The sequence below is a fragment of the Physeter macrocephalus genome, chromosome 1 (genome assembly GCF_002837175.3).
Source record: "Physeter macrocephalus isolate SW-GA chromosome 1, ASM283717v5, whole genome shotgun sequence".
NCBI classification, from domain to species: Eukaryota; Metazoa; Chordata; class Mammalia; order Artiodactyla; family Physeteridae; genus Physeter; species Physeter macrocephalus.
The window spans coordinates 76,634,119-76,658,750 of NC_041214.2; the positions used below are offsets into that span (position 1 = coordinate 76,634,119).

General features: G+C 47.2%; 2 protein-coding genes across 8 annotated transcripts in view; one reads left to right on the forward strand and one right to left on the reverse strand.

Annotated features, from left to right (window-relative positions):
• YEATS2 (YEATS domain containing 2) overlaps positions 1–12,287 on the forward strand; it is a 121,129-nt gene extending 108,842 nt beyond the window's left edge. For 6 of the 7 annotated variants that reach the window (XM_024124400.2, XM_024124403.2, XM_024124399.2 and 3 more), the window contains 8 exons: positions 3,248–3,350; positions 4,217–4,290; positions 5,373–5,452; positions 6,400–6,601; positions 8,265–8,491; positions 9,382–9,456; positions 10,187–10,260; positions 11,417–12,287. In XM_024124400.2, the coding sequence (XP_023980168.1) occupies positions 3,248–3,350; positions 4,217–4,290; positions 5,373–5,452; positions 6,400–6,601; positions 8,265–8,491; positions 9,382–9,456; positions 10,187–10,260; positions 11,417–11,525 (944 nt within the window). In that variant the 3' untranslated portion in view covers positions 11,526–12,287. Of the gene's footprint in view, positions 1–3,247; positions 3,351–4,216; positions 4,291–5,372; positions 5,453–6,399; positions 6,602–8,264; positions 8,492–9,381; positions 9,457–10,186; positions 10,261–11,416 lie in introns of those variants that run through there. The other variant, XR_008617040.1, reaches the window with a different exon arrangement.
• Positions 12,288–12,991: 704 nt separating this feature from the next.
• On the reverse strand, positions 12,992–23,606 carry MAP6D1 (MAP6 domain containing 1). Its single transcript, XM_024124426.2, is given in 5 exon segments — positions 12,992–17,029; positions 17,604–17,721; positions 22,670–23,154; positions 23,156–23,229; positions 23,426–23,606. Coding segments are annotated over 5 exon segments (909 nt in total). The 5' UTR covers positions 23,577–23,606; the 3' UTR covers positions 12,992–16,948.
• Positions 23,607–24,632: the final 1,026 nt, after the last annotated feature.

Sequence of the window (24,632 nt, forward strand, 5' to 3'; positions counted from 1 at the left end):
CACTCACTGCAATGTTTTTGAGATTCAACCATGTTGTTGGTGAGTAGTATTCCACATTGTAGGGATGGACAGATATACCATAATTTGTTTATCCTTTCTCCTGTTAGTGGAGATTAGGGTTATTTCCAGTTTGGGGCTATTATATGTAAGTCTCAGCATATGTTTTCATTTCTCCAGTAGAATAGCTATCCCAACCTGAATATGCTGATTATATAATTTTGTAATTGTTTGCGTGCCAGATTAAAGTGAGTATACTTGCGGGAATTCCCTGGAGGTCCAGTGGTTAGGGCTAGGCGCTTTCACTGCCATGGCCTGGGTTTCATCCCTGGTTGGGAAACTAGGAACCTGCAAGCCACGCAGTGTGGCCAAATAAATAAGTAAATAAAGTGACTATACTTGCACCTATAGAACTGGAGTATCTGAACTTTTTCTGAGGCCTTCCTTTTGTTTTTTGAAGTCTTGGAATCACTAGGGGTTGGGGGAAGATGTATTGCTAACAGTGAAATTAGCAAGGTCACTCAATACAAGTCTGTATACATACAAAAGCCATTTTGATTTCTATATAGAAATTAACTGCTAACAACCCACTAAACATTTCTGAGAGTAATTTAAAAGATCTAAATAAATGGAAGGATGTACCATTATAAATATAATAAATTATAAATAATTATAAATATATTATTATATTAATTTACTGAAAGACCTGGTATGTTATTAATCCTCCCCCCAAATGACATAGATTCAATACAGTCCCAGTCAGAATCCCTACATTGTTGTTTTTGTCCTTGTGCAGAAATTGACAAGCTAAATCTAAAATGTATATGGGAATGCAAGGCCTAGAGTAGCTAAGACAGTCTTGAAGAACAAAAAGCCAGGGGACTTGGGCCACCAGATATATATAAACTATAAAGCTACAGTAATTGAGATAGTGTAGTATTGGTTCAAGAATAGACAGAATATAGGGGTGGGGCAGTGGGAGGTACAAACTATTGTTCGTAAGATAAGCTCAAAGGATGTATTGTACAACATAGGGAATAGAGCCAATATTTTGTAATAAGTGCAAATGGAAAAAAACCTTTAAAAATTGTTTAAAGGGCTTCCCTGGTGGTGCAGTGGTTGAGAGTCCACCTGCCGATGCAGGGGACGCGGGTTCGTGCCCTGATCCGGGAGGATCCCACATGCCGCGGAGCGGCTGGGCCCGTGAGCCGTGGCCGCTGAGCCTGTGCTCCACAATGGGAGAGGCCACAACAGTGAGAGGCCCAAGTACCCCCACCCCCCAAAAAAAAGTTTAAAAATAAAAATTTTTAAAAAAGAAACAAAAAGAATAATTGAACAGAAAAAAGATCCCAGAAATAGACTCATGCATATATAGTCAACTGATTTATAACAAACTCAGTAAGGAAAGGATGTTCTTTTCAATAAATAGAGCTGAGTTAACTGGATATATCCATTTGGGGAAACAACAAAACTTGGTCCCTGCCTTACACCACAAACAGAAATTAATTTGAATTGGATCATAGACTAAATGTGAAGGTAAAACAATAAAGCTTCTAAAAGAATATGAGAATATCTTCATGACCTTGGGCAAAGAGCACACAAGAAAGCTAGCCATAAAAGAAAAGATTGATAAATTAGACTTTGTTAACACTAGGAACCTCATTTTATTAGAGGGACAAAATTAAGAGTGAAAGTCAAGCCACATCCTGGAAGATAATTTGCAATTGATATATCTGACAGAGGAGTTCTGTTCAGAATATACACAGACCTAAAAATCAATATGAAAAAGACTGACACTAATTTTTTTTAAAGAGCAAGAAATGTAAACAGGTACTTCACAGAAGAGGATGTTGAAATATCTCATAAGGAAATGAAAAGTTGTTCAACCTCATCAGTCTTCAAGGGAATGCAAGTTAAAACCATACTGAGATACTATTCTATCACCAAAATGAAAAGAACTGACATTACTAAGTGTTGGCAAAGATGTGAAGCAACTGGAACTCACATACACTGCTCATGGGACTACAAATGGATATAATTACTTTGGAAATCAGTTTGGCAGTTTCTAATAAAGTTAAACATATATCTGCCCTATCATCAGATACACTTCTAGGAAACGCATATATCTGCCCTATCAGCAGATACACTGCTAGGAAACACATGTGTATGTCCACCCAAAGACATATACAAGCATGTCCATTACATTGTTATTTTTAATAGCTAAAAAGATGCTGACACAAAAGGGTAGCACAGTATGATTCCAGTTATATGAAATTTAAAGTGGACAAAAGGTGGTTATCTTTGGCAGGAAAGAATGCCAAAAGTGTAAGGGAGCCAGGTTGAGGACTGGAAATACTCTGTTTTGATTGGAGTGATGGGTACATGGATGAATACGTAGGTAAAATTTATCAAACTGTACCCTTAGTATTTGTGCCTTTTATGCAAGTTACGTTATGCATCAAAAAAAAGGGGGAAGATGCACTAGTAGATCTCATTTGTACACCCTTGCTTTTATGAAACTATTGAAGGATGTTGAGTAGGAAAATGACACTAACACGGTCCTTTAGGAAATTTTTCTGGTGCTCATGTACAAAATGGGTTGTTAGGGAAGAGATTGAAGGCAGGGATGCTGATACAGAAGCAGCGAGTGTGTGTTCACAGTATTTTGATCAAAGAAGACTGAAAGTAAAGGAAGACAATGCTCCTGAGACATTGCTCTCTTCCATCAGTAGATTTGGTGATATTAAAAGCTGCATGTGATTAGCTTGGATTTTTCCAAGCACGACATATCTGATTTTTTGCTTTTTGCCTTGTGTCTTAGAACACTAAGATAATGCTTAGCTGGAGAGATGATAAGCAAAAGGATATTACAACAGGCCAGCATTGTATTTTAATGTGGCATTGTTCAGTTGTTCAAGTGTGTGTGTGTGTGTGTGTGTGTGTGTGTGTGAGAGAGAGAGAGAGAGAGAGAGAGAGAGATCTCACATAGCACTGTGGTTAGCCCTCTAAGAAATATATAAAAAGCCACTTTATTGCCCCGCCTTGTCATGAGACCCAGGCTAACAGTTCTCCCCTTGTCTGCTGATCCTGTGATGATAGGCGCCGTCTCAGCGCCCTGGCCATGTCTCTGCAGCAGCTGCTGTGGCAGTGTCCTCACTGAGTTTCCATGGAAGAGCTTTTGTTTCTGCCCGCACGTGTCCTTCCGTTATTGAACCCTAACAGCTCTCTCATTGTTGCTCTTCCCTTGTAGTGAAGACTGAACCAGAAACACCTGTGCCAAGCTGCCCCTCTCAGGACGGTCACACAGCAGTGAAAACAGAAGAAAGTTCTGAGCTGGGAAACTATGTCATTAAGTAATTATTTCAGTCCTCTCTAAGGGAGTTGTGCTTTTGGTGTGTTTATGGTACTTTAAAAAAACCATCCCTGAGACAGCTGCATATGTGTAGAGTTGTGTGTATGAGTTAAGCCCTTTGATGGGTGGAAACCTTCTGTCCGTGTGTGGTGAACAAGTATTACTATTTGCTGCACAGCTCAGGAGTCTTCATTTAACCCCTTGATGTGACCTCCGAGCCACACTTGATTTGTTGCCTCAAAAGCCTCTGCTGCAATTACAGATCTCCCTCCATTTGAGCTTACCAACACGAAGTTTCTTTGCTGAATCTTTGGGTATGAAATTTTTCACGATGTAATTACTCAGGTGTGTATACATTTTGTGTCGGAGTATCCACACACCTGCCTAATCTTAAACAGCTGCCTTTTCATGGCCCATACAGACTCAGTGCTTCTAAAAATACTCCCTGAGATTTTCTAATTTCCGAATTGGGAACCCACTTCTGACTGCATATTTTGAAGTATCTCAAACTGCTGGGAATGGTAGAAACTTAGCCACTTTCACATGACAGGTGGCAGCATGAACTGTAATATTCATCTTAGTGTTGACTTTTTAAGCATTGAATGCTCTTCATTTATAAAGAAGGCTATGCATAGAAGGAAGGACATACCAATATAGTTGGTTTAAGTTTTAATTCCCTTGGAAAGGAGAAGTATATACATAAATTCATATGTGTGTTATATACACACACACACACACACACACACACACACACACACACACACACACACACACACACACACACACACACACACACACACACACACACACTTAGAAACTGCTCTGTGTATTTCCCTACCTTAATTTTCTTTTCTTTGTCCTTCTCAGGATAGACCATTTAGAGACTATCCAGCAACTCTTAACAGCAGTAGTAAAGAAGATCCCTTTAATCACTGCAAAAAGTAAGACAATACTGAATATATGGATGCATTTTTTTTTTTAAAGCTATGAAGTACTTGGGATATTGAGTCAACTTGAATCACTTGGTGGTGTAATTAATACTGACATGGTAGTTATCATAGAGGGTTTTAGCTACAGCTGTAGCTCATTTGTAGGGTTTTAGAATTCACAATATCTTGGTCAGTTAGTCTTACTATTTTCACGGTTTGATCTGCCGAAGGAATTTTTTTATCTTTCATCTAACACTCACTCTGTAGAAATAAACGACTGTCAAGACCTCCTGCAGTGAAGTCTCCTGTATCCCTGCCCATTGTCAGCAAGACTGAACAGTTTGCTTCTCAGCCCCAATTGCTCTGACAAAATCAACAGCCCTCACCAAGGGCATGACCGATGTGGATACTTAGGCGTCGGCTCTCGGGCAAGATCACCCGCAAACATTTAGAGGGAAAGGATGAAGCAGATTATCATTTCACATTCATGGGAATATGAAAACAATAAGCCAAGTACAGACTACCTTGCTTATTTTTTTCGAGCTGTAATAGCAAAGAAATTATTTCCTTTTTTCCCCTCAAAGGGGTCATTTCGAGGTAGCTCAAAGTAAACTTAGTGATTTTTCTAGCCCAGCAGGAAAAAAAAATTTTTAATCTTTTTTAAAAAAATTCAGATACAGATACAGAATATTAGAGCTGAAGGGCAGTTCAGGAAGCATCCTTCCCAGTGGTCTCATTTTACAGTTAAGGAAACTGAAGCCCAGAGAGAGGATATAGGTTGCCCAAGGCAGCTTAGTGAATGGCAAGGCCAAGGCTAGATCTCAGGTCTCCTGTTCCCAGTGGAGTGCCATTTCCACTTATTTTAATAGGTAGTCTACTGCCATGAAGCTTTCTCTACCAGAGAAGCTGATTTCCCAGGGAGGGCTGTCGTTCTGAGAACACACGAATGAGTGTGTTATGTTGCATCTGAACTTGCCTGTTAAGGAACATAGCCAATAAAGAGGTCTAAAGAAACTTTTGGACATGCTTCCAGCAAATAAGATTTTATTTAAATCATAACTTTATTCAGAGTTTGCTGGATATGTGCATTCTAGGTGAAGATGCCAGCTGTTTTTCTGCAAAATCTGTGGAGCAGTATTATGGCTGGAACATTGGGAAAAGGAGAGCTGCTGAGGTAATCCCATGTTTGCTGCAGGCCACCACTGAGAGCCTATTAGAGAAAATAACCAAAACACATGTGCATTCTGGCTGCTTCCATAAACCTCGTCACATGGAGCAATGATAAATTTTGCAGCATGTTTTGTTAAATTTTTAACTTTATTTTTTGGCTGTGTCGGGTCTTCATTGCTGCACACAGGCTCTTCGTTGTGGCGCCAGGCTTCTCTCTAGTTGTGGCATGCGGGTTTTCTCTCTCTAGTTGTGGCGCGCAGGCTCTGTAGTTTGTGGTGCTCGAGCTTAGTAGTTGCGGCGTGCGGGCTTAGTTGCCCCGTGGCATGTGGGATCTTAGCTCCCCTACCAGGGATCGAACTTGCGTCCCCTGCATTGGAAGGCAGATTGCTTTACCACTGGACCACCAGGGAAGTCCCTCGTTAAATATTTGATGGTAGAACTTTTTCCTTAGTTAAAAATCTCATTCTCCAAAGACATGTAGCTAGCCTTTGAAAGATTTACTTTTTCCTGCATTGGTAAAAATTTCTAAAAAATTTTAAAGAATTATATTAAAATTAAGTCAAGTATTTATTACTCAGTGTGGTAGCAACTATGCCAGACAGTAAGGTTATAAGAGGAAGTAGCAGGTACAAAGGCATGCTTAGGAAGCTTTGAGAAAGTCAGTGTGATGAGTTTGGGTAAGGCTGGGAAGGGTGGGGAAGTGGGAGATCACAGGTTAAGACCAGGTGAAACACCTTATAGGCCAAACCTAGGAATTTCAGTTTTATTTTATAAGCATTAGGTAAGAGTTCTTTTACTTTTTTTAAAAACTGAGGAGTAATACCATCAGATTTTTTTTTTCCTTAGAAAAAAATGATTCTAACAAGTTAGCATGGTAGTTTAGAGTTGGGTGATTTATTTGAACATGCCAAGTTGAAGAATTCTCCCCCTCCCCCCTCAAATTTTTTTAAGTGGCAAAGAGCGATGACAATGCGAAAAGTCTTACAAGAAATACTGGAAAAGAATCCAAGATTTCATCACCTGACTCCGCTTAAAACCAAGCACATTGCTCACTGGTGTCGCTGCCATGGCTACACCCCACCTGACCCCGAAAGCCTGAGGAGCGACGGGGACTCAATCGAGGATGTGCTGACCCAGATTGACAGTGAGCCAGGTGAGCACTGGTGGGACTCTGAGCACGCAGCAGCCGAGAGGTGTTTCCCTGGAGCACACGGTCATCTCTCAGCCTCCACGGTTTTCGGGCCACGTCAGTCCCAGCAGTTTTCAATGCTCTTTCTTTCAGCTGAGGTGAAGCGACCTGAGGACTCCAAGAGCTGCCTTAGAGAACAGGAGCCCATCCTGGGTGTCCCGCCCACCCCCCAGGATGGTCCCTACAGAACTGTTTGTGCCCAAGTGTCCCAGGTGTTGTGCCCCAGCCAGGAATGTTCTGGCCCATGACGTGCAACAGGAACACACTGTTCATTCAGGAGCCCCCTTCCTCAGCATCATTTCTCCTTTGAAGACCTTCCTGATCTAATTCCTTTCCTTGTGGTAGAAGTGACTTCTTCCTTTGTGACCTTATAGCCACCCTCACACAGATGAGTCTTCTCCCTGAAGATGGGGACGATGTCTTATCTGTTACTTTATCTCCAAAACCTAGCCTGGAAGTGCACTGCCCAGTGCTGGAGGCACAGGTGTTTTTAAACAACTAATAGTGTTGCAGATAAAATGAATTGTTTTATGATAAAGACACAAATAACTGAGCTATATGTGGGCAGGGGTGCGGGGGAGCTGGGTATAAAAGACATATGGGGAAAATATTTTGAGTTTCACCTTAATGAATAAGGAGTGTTTTCTCCTCTCAACCCCATTTCTGTAGAAAAACAGATGCTCCACCTCCCAGTCTGAGGCAACCTGGAGTACAGGGAGGGTCTGGGGGGGCTTCCTTTAAGACTTAGCACAAGTCCCATTTTCTCCATGAAGCTTCCCCCAGAGCCCTAACGCAGGGTGGCCTCTCCTTTCTCTGATCTCCAGTGGTATTTAATATCAGAACCTTGAGGGTTTGTCAGATTTATATCTAAGCTCTTTGGAGAGCAGAGACCATGCCGATTACTTCTGTGCTTCACCGGTAGTGTATGTAAAGCACAATACTAGCCTAGTACAATACCTGTACTAGGCTTTCTGTTAATATGACTGATTGATCTGTGAGCATCCTGCCAGTAAAACAGAAAGCCAAGGAGCTGGATGCTCTACCTCCATCCTGCTGGCTGCGCTTAACTCCACCTTGTCCCAGTCTGGACCTCACTTATTTATCTATAAAGTGAAAGGGATGCACTAGAAGATTCCCAGAGCCCCTGCTGGCTTTAAACTTCTAATACTCTTTGTTGGGTTTTGTATACATCAACTTATTAAAGACTGGATGCATGGTATACACTAAAATGTTAGTAGTACGTATGTCTAAGCAGAACATGGATGATTTTTAATTTCTTCATTGTGCATTTCTAAATTCTCCAGATTTAAAATTTGAAAAAAAATTAGTGGAGCGGGAGGATGGCCTCATTTTTGGTGGCATAAGTATGAATTATGTGCTGTTTTGACTTCGATTGTCTTTAACAGCACATATGTTTTAACACAAGATGCCTGTCTTGGTGCTTGTCTCCCTTATGAATTACTAGTTCTCATAATTATAGATCCATAGAATTTTAGAACCAGAAAGAAGGTCAGCTCCCTTGATACTTACCCTTGTCTCTGGGTTCCAGGCTGTTGGTCCCTTGGAGATGGAAAGTCCCTTTCTTTTGTCACCACAGCTGTCCTAAGACTGATTACCTCTCATTTAGAGTGCCCGTCATCATTCTCCTCTGCTGACAACCTCTGCCGGAAACTGGAGGACCTGCAGCAGTTTCAGAAGAGAGAGCCGGAGAATGAGGAGGAGGTGGACATCCTCAACCTCTCAGAGCCGTTAAAGATAAACATCAAAAAAGAACAGGACGAGAAACAGGAAGAAATGAAATTCTACCTGCCACCAACACCAGGCTCCGAATTTATTGGTGACATCACACAGAAGGTAGGGGACTAAGGCCTGTGCTGCTGGATCCCTAACCAGGTGCAAGGTGCTCGGACGTTCAGCCTTAGAAACTGACACCAGACTTTCTGGTGAAGGAGGTGTATGATTTCCTTCTGCCTGGTAAACCTGGGCTCTGCTCTCTGGGCACCTGCCTTCCTACATCAGGGCCCTTGGGCAGGAAAATGAATTACGTGTATAGAGAGGCTGCTCATTGAACATGAAGTTGAAGCAAAGGCAGATAGATGTAGGCAGTTTTTTACTTTTCATCTCCTCTTTTCTCATTTGCCTCAGTAGAAGCACCTTTCCCTCATGAGGCATGTCATAATGAGCTCTCCCTGACAACTGTAATAGCTCCCAAGTGCCCTGCCAGGGTGTGGACGTGGCACTCGGTACCCTTATTGTACAGGAGAGAATTATCTACCTACCTCCAGTGGAACGCAGCCTCACTTCAGCATCTGCCTGCTGCACGGCTGCTTGGGACCCAAGTGATGAAAGATTAGTTTTTTTTCACCTACAGAAGGAGATGACAAATGGGGCCGTTTCCAAGTATATCTTCATCACCTGTTGCAAATAGGGCCTGAGAGTCTGATTCCAGGCTTTCCAGTATGTTGCTCCCACTGTCAGAATTCATGGCAAATCCTACGTTCTCTCATGAAGGAGATTTGGGGGCAAGAGCAGGATTATAATAGCATTTTTAACAATCCCTTAGAAACATGGAGTGGTAGGACAACAGATTTTCTGGTTGTTAGATATTCTGTGTTACTTCTCCATGAGTTTTGTCCAGAACGTTTGTGGAGTTATTCTTCCACCCAGACATCATCTTGGGTATCAGAAGCGTGCTTGTTTTTCATGTAGATATAGGAACAAATGGCTTTCTTCTGCTCTTCCAGATTGGAATCACCCTGCAGCCTGTGGCGCTGCATAGGAATGTGTATGCGTCGGTGGTGGAGGACATGATTCTGAAGGTAGGTGCCTGTAGGCAGCAGAGGGGCCCCGTGAGCTGCCATCAGGGGCTGAAGCGCTGAGGGGCCAGGCAGGCAGGACAGCCTGGATGCCAGGCTGCTTTGAGTAAGACAAGGACAGAAATGGAACAGAGATGACAGGCTTTACGATTTCTCAGCTTATTCAGGCTTAAAGTTTTCTTTTTTTTCCTTCTGATTTTTAAATGAATTAAATTGTAGTTCTACAAGAGTTTCTGTGCTGATGTCACTCTAATGATATCTTTCAGTGCCATTTCAAGTGCTTTTTAAGTAGCCTGAGGTGAGAGTCAGAGGTCTCAGTGCTTAAGGAGGTGACTCACATATCACAACAATAGAAACAGCCACAACTGTCCCATCCCTCGGTGAGAGGATGACAAAACCAGGTTCCTTACCCAGCCGGATCCTAGCTCAGCAGTTCCTTTCCTGGTAGATCCCCTCCAGGAGCAGGGATACCTCACAAATAGCCCTCACCTGTTCTTAAAAATAATGTCTGATTAATGAAAATTACCCCCTTCATAATTTCTCAGAATCATAGCCTCTGTAATTGTGGGCTATTATTTGTGGTCTATTATTCGAACCTTTAATTTTTCCTTAAGGACTTTTCATCCTTAGATACAGCTGTTTCCAAGTTTAGGGTATGAGATGGGGTCAGCTGCATCCCTTCTTGCCAGCAAGCAGGTGGCCCTTTTGAGAGTAACAGCATCTTCTGTTGTAGGCTACAGAGCAGCTGGTCAGTGACATCCTGAGACAGGCTTTGGCGGTTGGATACCAGGCAGCGTCTCACAACAGGTACCGTTATCTCTTTAGTTGGTGGTATCAGGCTGACAGATATTTCCTCACAGTTTAGTTGCCCATCATAATGTTTTCGACCTAAGTCAGTTCAGTAGGAGGTGTCAGTGCTTGGGACATTTCTCAGAGCCAGACAGACTTGGGGGTCTGCTTGGTTGTTTTGAGCCAGTCTCATGGTTGTGAGAGGTCTGTATCTTCCCCGTCTCTACTGCATAGACCCTGTTTAGTAGGACTCTGATATGTTACAGGGTTGAACAAATACCAGTTCGTTGCCATTGAAGATAATAGCCGTGTTTCTTTCGTGTCAGATTTAGGGCCAGGCACTGCATTATATTACCTGATTTGTTGTTCATTTCAGAACTCATACTTCCTTTTTAGAAATCAGGAAACCTGGCTCTGAAAGGTAATCTTGCCTGGCTTTCCCAGCAAATACATGATAGAACCTAGATTTAAACTTAGATCTCACTGGCTCTATACCCACAGGCTCACCAATCCTCTTTGCAGCCTCTCTAATTGTCATTGATTGGGACGCTGAATTTTGCTCTTTTCCTGGGCCCTGAAAGAATGATAGACAGGCATTCCTTTCAAAGGAAACAAATTTATTTTATTCTGTTGTGCTTAAAGGCTGTCATAAATTTATATAACTTTAACAGAATACCTGAGGACAGGAAGCACACTTGGCCTGCCATAACTCCATCTCCCATCTTTCCAAGAGATGGGCACTGTGGTGCATTGACTCAGCTTTCATTCGGCTGAGACTGAATTACAGCAATAACGTTCTGTTCTGCTTTACTTCCTTTCTCTTTTCTCAATCCCCAGTCTATTTTTTCCTTCTTCTTCTTAATCATTCAACCACCTGATTGAAATCCATCTCATGCCTGTGGTAGGAAGTCATATTTGAGCCCTAAATAGGGCTGGCCGGGAAGAGGGTAGGCCACATCTCCACCAGAGTCAAAGGAATTAGTGGGAAAGAAGAGGGGGAGAGAGAAGGCACCTGGCCGCTCCCCATCCCCAGAGTGGCCCTAAACCATGCCTATCACTCATCATCATCCCCATCTACTAGAGCCTGTGCATGGGATGGTCCTTTCGGTAACTTAATTGATTAAATTATTTAGATATTTGAGAGAATCACTAACATCTTTGTTTTTTGGACCAGGATTCCCAAAGAAATTACAGTGAGTAATATTCACCAGGCCATTTGCAACACTCCTTTTCTGGACTTCCTCACAAACAAACACATGGGGATACTGAATGAAGATCAGTGAACAGAATGAAGATGCCCCTAGGAAAGCAGGATTCGAAGTCTTGAACTGTGATGACTCTTCTATTTGGGAGAGAAGGTAGTTTTCTGTGTGCCTCAGAGTATGACGGCTACTAAACCATTGCCTCCACTTAGTAACACCAGTGTTCAGTTCCAGGTCAAATCCTTTTAGAAGAGAAGTTTGTTTCCTGATTCTAGAGTGAAGCCATGAGTGGATGCATGCTCTGTCAGCTTGAATCTGTTCCCTCTCTGTGCAGGCTCCATCAGGGTCTCAAAGCAGGGTCAGGCCCCATGTATCAGGCCCTTCTGTCCTCTGCATGTTTTCCAGGGGGCACCTTGGGCCTGAGTCTCCCTCCAGGAGGTGGAAAATGAGTCTGGCAAGCTAGAGATCTATTTCACCCATTCTGTGGGCTGGGGTTACAGCCCCCCACCCCCACCCCGTTACCCTGATAACATGTGGAGGAGGGCTGGGCTTCGGCACTCAGACCCCAAGCATCGGCTCAGGAAGCAGTGATGCTGTGCAGAAGACACACAAGCCTGGGAGGCTGCAGACTGAGAGTGCTTCTTTCATGGAACACAAGAGCATTACTACAACCAGTCTCAGCACTGTCAAGGGATGGACAGATCCCAGCATAGGTCAGGAAAAGGTCTGACTACAACCAAGAAGCTCTTAGCCATAGACAGCACCCACAAAGCCCGGGCACTTGGCAGACTCAGGCCAGCTTTGAGTGTGTGCCGGGCAGAGAGCTGGTTCCTCACCATTGGTGTGGTCTGCAGGAGCTTCTGCTGCTGAATCCACGTTGAGTGGCCAGTGGGGAGCAGCCCCTCGGACAGTGCAACCTGTCCAGTGGATTTGGTGTCTTGTTCTTCTCTGTCAATGTTTTTCCCAAGAAGAAAAGTGTTTTAAACACTTGTGAGTGCCTTAAAGGTAGAGAAAGGACTGTCAAAGCCAAAACACAGGGATGTCAGTGCTCAGAAGCAGTGAGAACAGATTGTGTCATAAGCAGAGGCCATCTCAGTGGGAGGCAGAAGTGGACGGAAAAAGGAAAGTTAGCCGCGCCCTGCATGATGTCCAGTTTCATTATAGACACTTTACCCCAATCTTCCTGACAGTCTGTGTAGAATTAAAGAATTTATTCTCAGCAGTTAGGAATCTGCTCCAAGAAAAAGTGAAAGCTGTGAGTCAGAGCCAAAGAAACTTATCCAAGCAACATAATTCATGTTTTCATGAATCCTCTAGATGTTTGAGTCAGGAGAAGGCAGGGAGGCAACTACGAGAGAAATCTGCCCTTTTTTATTCAGCATCTGAGGACTGCAGCTGCAGAGGGAAATTACTCAGTAAGGCAGAGGGCATGTCCTGGCTTAGTAATAAAACAGTTTAGTAGTTGTTTGAGTCAGGAGAAGGCAGGGAGGCAACTACGAGAAATCTGCCCTTTATTCAGCATCTGAGGACTGCAGCTGCAGAGGGAAATTACTCAGTAAGGCATAGGGCATGTCCTGGCTTAGTAATAAAACAGTTTAGTAGTAAAGGCTCAGATATTCCATACATAAAATACTCCAAGCAAGGTTAATGGGCAAGTGTAGACTCATTCAGCAGTGGACTGTGACTCAGATCTGAAGGATGAAGATTTGATCCAAATGAGAACAGAGTCAGTTACTACAGGTGTGAAAGCCTCAAGAAATTATCTTTTTGAAAAAGAAATAGTAAGCGATTTAACAGTCCCCATATATGTTAATGTTGCAAATGTATTTGTATCATAATGTGTAACATAATTGTGTAACAAAAATATCTACAATAAATCAGTATTTGTGATGGGTTTTTCTGAGTTTGGAGCACCACACTTTGGTAGGGTTTTTCTTACATTAGGTCAAAAAGAGCTGGGATGAGGCAAAGGTATAGGTGTTTGTGTACTTGAATTAATTCTTTCACTTCTTTCCAAAAAGAATTTGCAGCTCCTTAAAATAAGGATTACAGTTATATAAAAATCTGAAAAAGTTTTGGAAAAATGCATGTTGGTCCTGGCCATAGTGGTTTCTGACAGCTTGGAGCAAAGGAAAACTACCTGATTGAGCTAAGAGCCTCCTCAAAGCCAAGGCAAAGAGTAAAACAGCTACTGTTGTCCAATCAAGAAGCACACTGGTTTGTCTGGCAAGAATGGGTCTGTGCTGAGGCCAGAAAGAAGTCACTCCTGTGACCCAGTCCTGCTGGGACCATCTGCTATCGCAGTGGCTAAAAAATTACAGCAAGTGCAGAAATATTTCAGAAATGACTATTTATATCCACCCTTAATAAGAACTAAAAGCTTTGAAAGCTTTGGTTCTTCAAAGGTAAGAAGTTCTTTGGGGAGGAGGCCCTGTGATACAATCCAAGTATGTAGCTTTCTTGGGACCAGGCTTCACTTAGTGTCAACCTTTAGGGAGTTGATGGTCTGGAGGAAGGAGAATAGGGGCATTGATTAGGCCCCCTTCTTGAATGTTATTTGTGTCAGCCACGGTCTTGACAGGAGCCACGGGACAGACAGTGTCACAGTACCTTAATCGGGGACTCCCTCTTAACTGACTGAAGGCGCATGTGAGTGAGGCCAGCGGAGCTGATCCTGCTCAAAGGGTTCCCCGTTGGCCCAGGGTGGGCTGCATGGCCAAGGTTCTCTCAAAAGCTGCTTTTTGGAGTTTGGCCAAAAATCCTGGAGTTATTACAAGGATGAAAGTATTAGTGTTTGTTTGTAATGGGTTTTTCTGAGTTCGACTCACTACGGAGCCGTCAGTCTTGGTCTAAATGACTGTGGGTGACAGGACCCAGGGGCCTCCTCACGGCTGGTCAAGGCTGCTACTGCAGCGCTAACTAACTTTGGTCATGGAATAATTAATTTGAACTCTTTGGCTAAAATTACCTAACAAACAAGCAGATTAAATTGCTTTTTAATTTAATATAAAAATGCTAATTATATAGAAACTTCTTTTAGCAAATATTGTAAGGTGTAAAAAATTTTTAATTATCCATAGTTCCCCTTCTCAAAGATAGCCACCATCAGTATTCCAGCGCGTCCCTTTCGGTCTTCGTCTGTTTGTATCATACATATGGCCTAGGTGAGTTGGGACCGTGTGGTTGAGGCTGCTATTATCTCAGTTGCTTCTGAAGGCGACTCCGGTAACATAATGTTAAGGCCTTATTAAGACCTAGTGGGAGGAAGCTGCTGCTTCAGAATCCAGATCTAATAATTAATGAAGTCTAGTAAGGAAGGCTGTTGGGTTGGGGTGTTTTTGAAAAGCTGTTTGTTCCTGGGTGTGCAGGAGGCCTTCCAGAGGGCAGGCCTCTCTCAGGCAGTGGTGCTCCCACTGCTGCTGCAATGCCAGCACTGCCAGCATGGGGCAGCCTGCTTTACCCGCAGCTCAGTGAATGGGCTCTTGGGACAGGCTCTGGGGGAGGGATGGGCATGGCTGGCTATGCGGTGTGACACAGGCAGGGGCTACTGAGAGGGCCTGTCAGTCAGTGGCATCAGATGGACCAAAGCTGCAGATGGGAGTAAAGCAGGCTCCTGGGAAGGGGTGCCTGGGCAGGAGAGAGTAAGTACAGCAGCTGTGCTTTGTTGGCCATTTACTGTACTAAGCACGCTGCACATAAACACATTCTCTTGGCGGGGGTGGGGAGGGGAGTGGCATTACCCATACTTTGCAGATAGGAAACAGAAGCTTAAACTGCTCCTGGCTAGTGAGTGGAGAAGCCAAGATTTGAGCCCAAGGCTAGCTTCAAAGACAGTCCTTTTACCCTAGGCTCCTAGCGGGGTTGGGGGGATATGGGTAAGTAAGTGTAAAAGAGTAAGTTTGTGGGTTCTGTTAAATATTACTACATACAACACCAGTGCGACTGCAGCCCAGGGTCAGCGTTCTCAGAATCTACAAGCCTCCAAGGGAGAGCAGCAGTAGCCACGGCACATCAAAGTCCTCTTACTAAGAGGAGATAAAGGAAGACATGAGAAGGCATTCGTGTTTATAATTAATTTAACGAAATAAGTTAAATTGAAACAGTATGTTTGCGTTTTAGTAAAATCTGAGATTGTACCATTAATCTGTTTGCTTCTCACAGAATGCCCAGCACGCAGTCTCTTTTCCCTTAGAAGCATCTAACATGCAAACCAATGAAGTCTGAAATAATAGAACCCTTTGTGTAAGCATATGGTTTTGCTTTTCCCTTTAAAATGATTCTCTCAGAGCATTTCCTTTGCTGGAACGTGCCAGAGCTGGGAGCTAGCACCTCTGAGGGGACTGACTGCCCCTCGCAGCCTGAGCTGGAAACACGCCCCGCCTCCGCTCTGAGCTGCTTCTAAAACCTGAACGCCACCTCATGTGGTGAAAGTAAATGCTCACCTGGCTAAGCCACCTGAGGGCTGGAAAGGGGTAAAGATCCAAAGGGAAATCCTTGAGCTTCCTTACCAAAACTGTCCTCAGCTTGTGCCTCTAACCTCAAGGAACACAAACTCCTTCAAATGTTTCGAGGGCTGCTGTGCAAAGAGGGGACCAGGCTAGTTCCAGGTGGCTGCACTGGCTGGAATTTGTCGAGAACGTCAGGAGAGGGCCTTCCAAAAACAGAATGAGCTGCCTCAACAGCTAGTGAGCTCCCTGTAATGAGATGACGTTTTCAGGTCTTTCAGGGAATGAAGCTAATGCCACCCTTCTCCCAAAGAAGCTCCCAGTTCTTAGTATGGTAGTTCCCACCTAGTCATCAATACGTTAAGGGAACAAAACTGGAGTCAGTAATACTAAGGTAAATGTCATTCACTCTACTTCACTCATCCCAAGAAATGTTTTGTTAAAACCAGGGTCGTCTTGGCCATAAAGAAATTGTCTTTAAAACTGAAACCCTATGATTGATATCCTGCTTCTTTGGGAAACTTCTTCCTGGTTACTTAACATCATCATGAGTCACATGCAAGTGACAGGCTAAGATTTCTTCTACAGCCTGAACATGTGGGGCCGTTGGTGGGACTATCCAAGGACACCACCTTGGGTTACCACAGGTTATAAAATTACCATGCAGCCTGCGAAAACAACAACGTGGACGTTACTGGATCTTTCAAGGACCTGTTATGTCCATATTCCTCAGCCCCCAACGACCAATTCAGTTCAAAGAATTGATCAAGTTCTTCAGATTTAAAAAATGAAGGGTGGCCCAAAGAGGCAATTAAAAAAGATCTGAAGCCTTCCGCACACGTCTCTGAGGCCCAGAGCTGAGCTGGGTGGTGCCGTGTCCCTCTGTGCCTCGGCTGTGCCCGCAGCCTCGTGCAGCTTGGAGAGGAAGTAGTGCCCCACGGTGAGAATGGAGGACCCTCCCCCTCTGACAGCAGGGGCCGTCCGGTCCTGAGACCTCACCCCAGTCCCTGGGCAGTGGGTTCTGATCCTCTGTGGCTTCTCGCTCCTCTCCGTGGGCAATCACACGTTGAGGATCCGGGGAGCTGAGGCCTGAAAGATGGCTGAGGGGTTAGGGGCGAACTTCTTCCTCACCTCAGGGACCTGGAAAATGAAATGTGGCCACAGATCAGCGGGCCTTTCCCTCGACTTTCCCCCTCCCCACAGCTCCAGGAAAAAAATCCCCTCGTCTTTGTCCTTGAGAGTTGGGACTGCTAACCTGAAGGGTCTGCAGTGGGCGGGGTTCCTGCGTTAGTGGACATTGGAGCACGTGGACCTTCGTTTCTCCCTGAAGCCTCTTTTGGGTTGAGTCAGGAAGCTGAACAGCCCCACCTCCCTTCCAGCTCCTCCTCACACGAACGCCGGGGCTTGGACAGCTTGTCACTAGGGCTCAGTGGTCAAGGGTAAGATTGGGATTTAAAAGGGAGGGGACACCATGCTCCCCAGAGAAGTCAGCACTAGGGGGACACACATGTGGCTAACGACAAAGCAGCACCTTGGCTTTCTGTTCGCAGGGGACAATTGGGTGCTCAGACACCACCGTCCCTGGCATAATGCCATCCTACACCATCCAAACCTGACTCCTAGTCCCTAACCTGGAAAAAAAAGCCTCTGTCCTCACACCCCCTGCAGCCAGGCACCCAGCCCCCTCCCCCTGCAGCACCAGCTTCGGACTGACCTGGAAGCCAGCCCCGGGGCTGCTGTCCCATCCAGAGCTGTGGGCTGTGATGACTGTGGCGGGTTTCACCTTTGTGGATCTCGATGGCTTTACTCCAGTCCAAGCCTGGAACTCCTGTCTGGAACAGAACACATCACAGCCTTGCACAGGGTCACCTGTCCCGTCCCCTGACCGCTCAGAGGCCTCGGCCCTTGCCCCTTGCTTCTGGAATATTCCTGACCAATGTCCACTGCTGAGATGCTGCTTTGGCTGCAGATGTTCCTTTCACCCCCTTACAAAGGCAGAACTAGCAGAGGAAGTGTACCCCAGACAGCTCCACTGCAAATTTTCTCTCACGTTGCTGGGGAGCAGTAGGCACAGGCTGTGCGGGGAGTAAGCAGAGCTCAGTCAGCAACTGGATCCTACTCATCCCGAACTGCAGCTCCCGGCGTGTGCTGGGCCTCAGAGGCAGCACGTTCCAGCCCTGCCCTCCAGGGCTCCCTATCTTGCCTCCGGGCCACGACAAGGGGCCCTAGAGGCCCAGAACCAGCGAAAGTCTCTCGCCTGCAGCCCACATCGCTGGTGGCCCTTATGTCCAGAGGAGATGCCAGACTGGACAGCACACTGAACGGTCCTCCATACCTGGTTACAACTGAGGAAGAAAATGAGGCTCAGTGTTATGTTTAGTTTTTAATAATTTGTCTTACTAATGCCATTAACTCCTGCAAAAGAGTATAAATCATAGTGACCATCTCAAGAAACTAAAGACAGCCTGGCGCTGTGGCTTTTGTATGGCGCTGTGCCTGCAGGCACTGATGCGCGGGAACAGGGAGGGACTGTGGTGTCTGCATGGGGGGGAGGTGTTGGCTACCTGGAGGGAAGTGACAAGGCTGGCACGGCCTAGCTCCAAGTGCTCAGAGTAGCATTCTTTTGACAGAGACTTAATTCCTCAGTTCCTCTTAAAAAAAAAAAAAAAAGAAAGACCTATTTTAATTCTATCAACTCCCCTACTAAATGGCAGAGACCTCCTGTGCCCACAGGAGCCGCTGGCCAAGGCGATGTTCTGAGGAAAAGGGTCCAGATGGCCAGAGGCAGCACCCATATTTGGGCTGGGTCCACGCCTATCTCACCCCTTCCACAACCCTGGCCAGGTTTCAGGCCCTGAGGTCAACAAAGCAGCCTTTTCTCCTTAGCAGCACAGCTGGGCACCACTGGGCAGGACACGTGTGCAGGGAGCAGCTGTGTCTGTCTGTGGTCAGCACTTGGGTACCAGGAGGCAAATTGGGCCGAGGCCCTGTTGGATAACTTTTGCTTGCAAAGCTGCAAGGTTTCAAAGACCAGTTGCCCCCGAGCCATCTGCTACTGTTTCTCCTGGGGAAGCAGGTCCTCCCCTGGGTGTGCCCTTCTGTTCCCACACTGAGCTGAGCCTTGGGTCTGGCAGCCCAAGCCCGCTGCCCCAGGGTGGCTGCAGGGGTCCTAGAGCAGGAAGTGACCAGAGCCAGGGGCTAGAGCAGTGCCTGTGGCTGCTTGTGGGGCAGGCCTGGTACTGGAGCCCAGGTGAGAGGGGGGCCGGCAGTGGGGATGGAGAAGGGACGTTGAAGACAGACTCGGCAGGGCCTGGTGACTGCCTAGGAGATGAGGAGGGCAGGCTAATGGCCTGCCGAGGAGATAATACAGGACTAGCTGAGTCCACTGTGCCTCCCCTCACCAAGCAGTTTCCACCATTGTCCACCTCATGTGAGCCTCAGCTGGACCTTGAGGGCCGCAGTCCCTCCTGCTGAGGGGCAGGGAGCCACCCAGGGCATTGCAGAGCGCCCAGACTGAGGATCCTGACGCCTGGGTTCTCAGGCCAACATGGCTTCAAACAAATCCCTGAACTTCCGTAAGCCTTCCCGATGGGCACTTGGAAAAGTGGGAGTCAAGTCTGGCACTTTGACTGTTGGCCCTTTAACTGACTCACCCAGGAAGGAAAGAGGGAGATGACTGGGCCAGGGGTGCTGACACACCATATTCTGGAGGGAAGGCTCTGGGAGGAGCTGGTCAGGATGAAGGACCCACTGCCCATCTGGCTGAGTGAGGTAGGTCAGTTCTCACCTGGAGACCAAGGGCCAGGCGAGGCAGGACCTGCTGGGGTGGAGAGGAGTAGCCACCAGTACGTATCCCTGGGCTCTCTGGATCTGTTCATTTCCTTTGCTTTGTAAATTTCCTTAAATAGTTCGCTTAGGTAATGTGCATCTTTCAAAAAGGCAGGCGGGATGAAGTTGCTCATTCCAGTAGTAGAGCTGGGAGATGGAGGGTCCCCGAGATCGGCTCGCACGGTGCTGGGGGAGCCAAGTTCAGCAGTGGTCCTATGTCTCTGCCAGGTGACCCAGGCAGCTAAGCTCTTGCTATTTCTGCTTTACAGATGAGGAAAGGGTCAGAGGGGCCAAGTGACCCACCAAGTTTATATACCAGGAAGGAGAGCTCTAGTGAGTCCCAACTCAGTACTTTTCCACCACTGCCGGACACAGGTCAACCTGATTCAGAGGAGGCAGCATCTCGGGATGATAACCTATTGGGGGCACAGATTTGGTCTCTGAGGCAAGACACACTTGGGTTCTGCTCTGCATGACCTCGTGCCAGCCACTCAAGTTCCTCATCTATAGAATGGGGACAGCAAGAACTGAATTTATTCCAGGGCGTTATTGTGAAGTCTTGGGGAGATAATCTGTGGGAAGTTCTAAGCCTGGTGCCTGGTACGTGCCAAGCAGAGAGTAATAATAGTACCTTTAGTATCACTGGAGCTGGAAGGACCCAGCAGGACATTCAAATCTGCCATCTGCTCAGCAAGGGTGAGGGACGGCTTCTAGAAGTCCAGCCTTTGCTTGGACACTTCCAGTGAGCAGGAGATCAGCACCATGTGACCTTACCCATCGCAGTCAGTTCTAATTATTAGAAAGCGCTTCCTTCCCTGAGCTGAAGCTATCTCCCTGCAAGTTCTGCCCCCGTCTGTGCCTGGAACGTCAGCCACTTGAAGGCGCTGCACAGCCAGGACCTCTGGCCTTCCAGACCTGTCACCATTCAAGACCCCTCCAACTGGTTCAGGGCCCCATCATGCAGCAGTCGGCACCATCCACTGCCTGGCTGGGGCCCCAGTGCTGCGGCTCAGTGTCTGCCCTGCCCAACACCCCTGGCTGCATTTCTGCAGCTCAGCTTGAGCACACGTCCCTGAACACAAGACCCACCCTGAAACAGCCACTCCCCATCGAGTTCCTTAAAACCTGCATGCCCGTGAAGGAACCTCTGGGGAGACGGAATGTTCCACGTGTCTGAATTATGGTGGTGATGCCCAGGTGTATACAAAAGTCATCCAGCTGTACACTTATAATGGATGAATTTTACTATATGGAAATTATACCTCAATACAGTTGATTTTAAAAGTAATAAAATTGAAGGGGAAAGTTCATACATTTTGGCCCTTAATTCCACAGGTAGGAATTCATACTAAAAAATTATTGTATAAGCAAAGATTTAGCTACAAGAATGCTGATCAAAGGAGATATTTTTTTTCTCTAAAATTTTTTGTTAAAGGTAATACATGTACTTTTTTTTTTTTTAGAGCAGTGGTTCAGGGAATTCCCTGGTGGTCCAGTGGTTAGGACTCCGTGCTAGATTGCAGAGGGCATGGGTTCCATCCCGTCGGGGAACTAAGATCCTGCAAGCCACGTGGCGCAGCCAAAAGAAAAAACAAGAAAACAAAGCAATGGTTCAAAGGGGCAGAGTGAAAAGTCCCTCAGTCTCCTTCCACCCCTGGCAGCATCCACAACTCCTTCCCCTTCTTCCTCTCCCTAAAGGTTACCATTTTCTCACACATCCATGCAGAGACATCCTACGCTTATTTCAGCAGATATGTATGTATCAATAACCCCTTTAAAAACACAAACAGTAGCAGATGTATCGTTCTGCATCTTTTTTGACATCTTCTATTATCAGTACATTCTGGGGTTCCCAGTAGCCCATCCTATGGCAGAGCTATAATTAACCAGTCCCCTACATCAGTAGGACAATGGAACTGTTTCCATTTTCTGCTGTATGTTGTTGACATGTACCTTATACTCCTTAGCTCCCACCCCATGTTCAAGGTTACCTGTAGGGAAAATTTCTGCAAGTGAAGTAACTAGATCAAAAGAACAGTGTTTTTAATAGCCCCAAATCAGAAACACCCTAAATATTTAACGACATGAGAGTAGATTAATATTTGGACATATACATCAATATATGGATAATGTATATCCATAAGATAAAATACTGCACATCCATTAAAATTTATGTTGTAGAAGAGCATCTAGTAACACGAAATTACATCCACGATACGTGAAAGAAAAAAAAACAAACGTGTACAGTTACAAATCTAACTCTGCAAGAATTTTAAACAGGTACGCACTCAAATGCATGTTAGGATTAGAAAGAACTACAAGTTTGGGGTAGGATTAAGGGCATACTCATTTTCTGTGTTGTAATTTCCGTAATTTCCGATTTTTCTGATCACTGTTTTAATAAGAAGAGAGAAAGCCCTCTGTTGTCCAGGGGCAGAACACAGGCCTGTCCTCAGTGAAAGCCACGTGAGCTGCCCGCAGTCACTCAGTGGCATCTCTAGGGGACCACCCACTTGGAAGCTCTGCATTTGGTCCTCACCACCAACGCCCCCACAGAAGGCGATGCCTCAGGCAGTTGGCCTGCGAGCACCCCTCCTATGGCTAGGCCCACCTGGTGGAAGTTAAGGGGAAGCGGATTTTAACTCGGTCGAAGGCAGGCTTTCTGACAGGACTGCCCGAGAGGGCAGCGAGTGAGGTAGTGAGCTCGCCGCCACGGAGGTGCTCGCTCGCTCACTCCGAGTCTGGTCGAGGAGCATCGAAGGAGACGCTGGCAGTGCCAGGAACCAACGGGGATGACCTCGGAGGCCGCCCGCAGCTCTCGAAGTCGTGTGGGATGGGGTCTCCAGGCGCCTCCTCCCTCCCGCCCACCCTGGTCCTCCAGGCTCCCCAGCTCAGTCTCCTGGGACCACGGGGTTTGCGTACGATGCGCTCCCCTGCCCCCCAGCCTCATACCTGTACGATGTAGTCGCCGCTGCAGCCGCATCTGCGTCGCCGACGGGGAGCACGTAGACCCCCCGGCTGTAGGGCGCGGGGGGCTTGATCCTGCGGCCGCCCGCTCCCGGCCCGCGCCCCAGTGTTGCATCTCTGGACCCCGCGGGCGCCGTCCAGACGCCGAAGTCCCGCTGGTACTGAGTAAGGGGCACGTCCCGGCCGGGGTCCCGCGCGCCTGCGGGGGACGGGCCCCTGCGCGAGGTGGCACCGCCCAGGCCCGGCTCCTCGCTCTCGAGGTCAGAGTAGCTGTGCAGGGTCAGTGGCACGGCCACGTCGGAGCGGTCCAGCTGGTTCCAGCGCCGCGCCAGGCAGCACAGGCGGCTGATACAGGGCCACGCCATGCTGGCCCCAAGCGCCTGGGCCCCGGCGCCAGGCGCTCGCTCTACTCCCTGCGCTCCGGGCTGCACCGCCCCCACCCGCGGCCCCGCCCTCGCGGCCCTCGCGGCCCTCCCGGCGCCGGCCGCCGCAGCCCCGCCCCCCTGCCTGGGGGTGGCCACCCAGGGAGCGGAGGGCTGGGCCGCTGGGGCAGGGCTGGAGCGGGGCACCGGTAAGGGAAGAGGGTAAGGCTGGAGGGGTGCAGAAACGGGGCTAGGGTTGGAGTAACTGAAACCGCCCCGGGCTGCACCGCCCCCACCCGCGGCACCCGCGTCCCCGCCCTCGCGGCCCTCCCGGCGCCGGCCGCCGCAGCCCCGCCCCCCTGCCTGGGGGTGGCCACCCAGGGAGCGGAGGGCTGGGCCGCTGGGGCAGGGCTGGAGCGGGGCACCGGTAAGGGAAGAGGGTAAGGCTGGAGGGGTGCAGAAACGGGGCTAGGGTTGGAGTAACTGAAACCGCCCGGAGGCACAAGTGTCCAACTTGAAGAATGTCTCATAATTTAATCCAAAGTTCCCTAAATGCTATTTTATAATTTAGACCTGGCTTCGCAGAGGCCGAGGGCCAGATGGCGACAATTCCTAGCTGATCGCCCTCCGCCAGCCCCCAGGCTGCAGCCCGCCTCCCGGAGGGTCTGTTGGACCCCGCCGACAGGGGACAAGCCGTGGCTGCCAGATTTGCGCAAGGCTGCAGCGCGGGGCTCGTGGGCACGCAGGGGGAGACGCGCGATGAGGGGATCACAGGGAAGATTTGGGGCCGCGCTTCCCATATAACGCGGGTTTGAATCAGCCGTTATGATGCCAAATTTGGGACATCCAATTCAGCTTCCACTGAGAATTGGCATTAGCCCTCAACTGATATTTCCTTGAGGCCTAAAATCCCTAATTTTAAAGCATGGCCATAAAGGCTTGCTTATAAAGCTGCCACAAATCTTTGGCCACTATACTATAAAAGTTTCTCTCCCTCCTGTGCAGAGCTAAGTACAGGTAATCCTCCAGGCTATAGGTCAGTCTGTTTAATGCAGGACAGGGTATCAAACAGCTCCCTGGCCACACGCAAAGTATTCCTGAATATTTGACACTAGCCCTCAGTATGCACTGCAGACCAATTACTAGTAACACTGTTGAAACAGCATTAATTACCCAGTGCTCCATCTCAGGCATATACTTGGACAGTATCCAGCCTGCACCTCAGAAGGAGGACTGCAGTACAGCCCTGGCCATCAGAATACAGATTGCTCTCCCAAACCACTGCCTATCTTAGCTTGAAGGCACAGTAAACTGACACAAGGACTGCCCAAAGTGGCAGCAGTTCAGCTGCCTCGGCCAGGCCATGGCCCAAGAGGCAGCAGCAGAGGAGCCTGCGTACCGTGAAGACACTGGGAGATTACACACCTGCTCAGGGTACACTGGCTTTGTGTGACTTACGTGTGCCAGGCCCTGGGTCAGCCACCTAGGAGATTGGTGACTAAAACACTACGTTCTGCAGAAAAAAAAGAGCAGCCCTTCTTGTTTTGATTTCTTCATTCACTAAACAACAGTCAAAGAGCACTTAC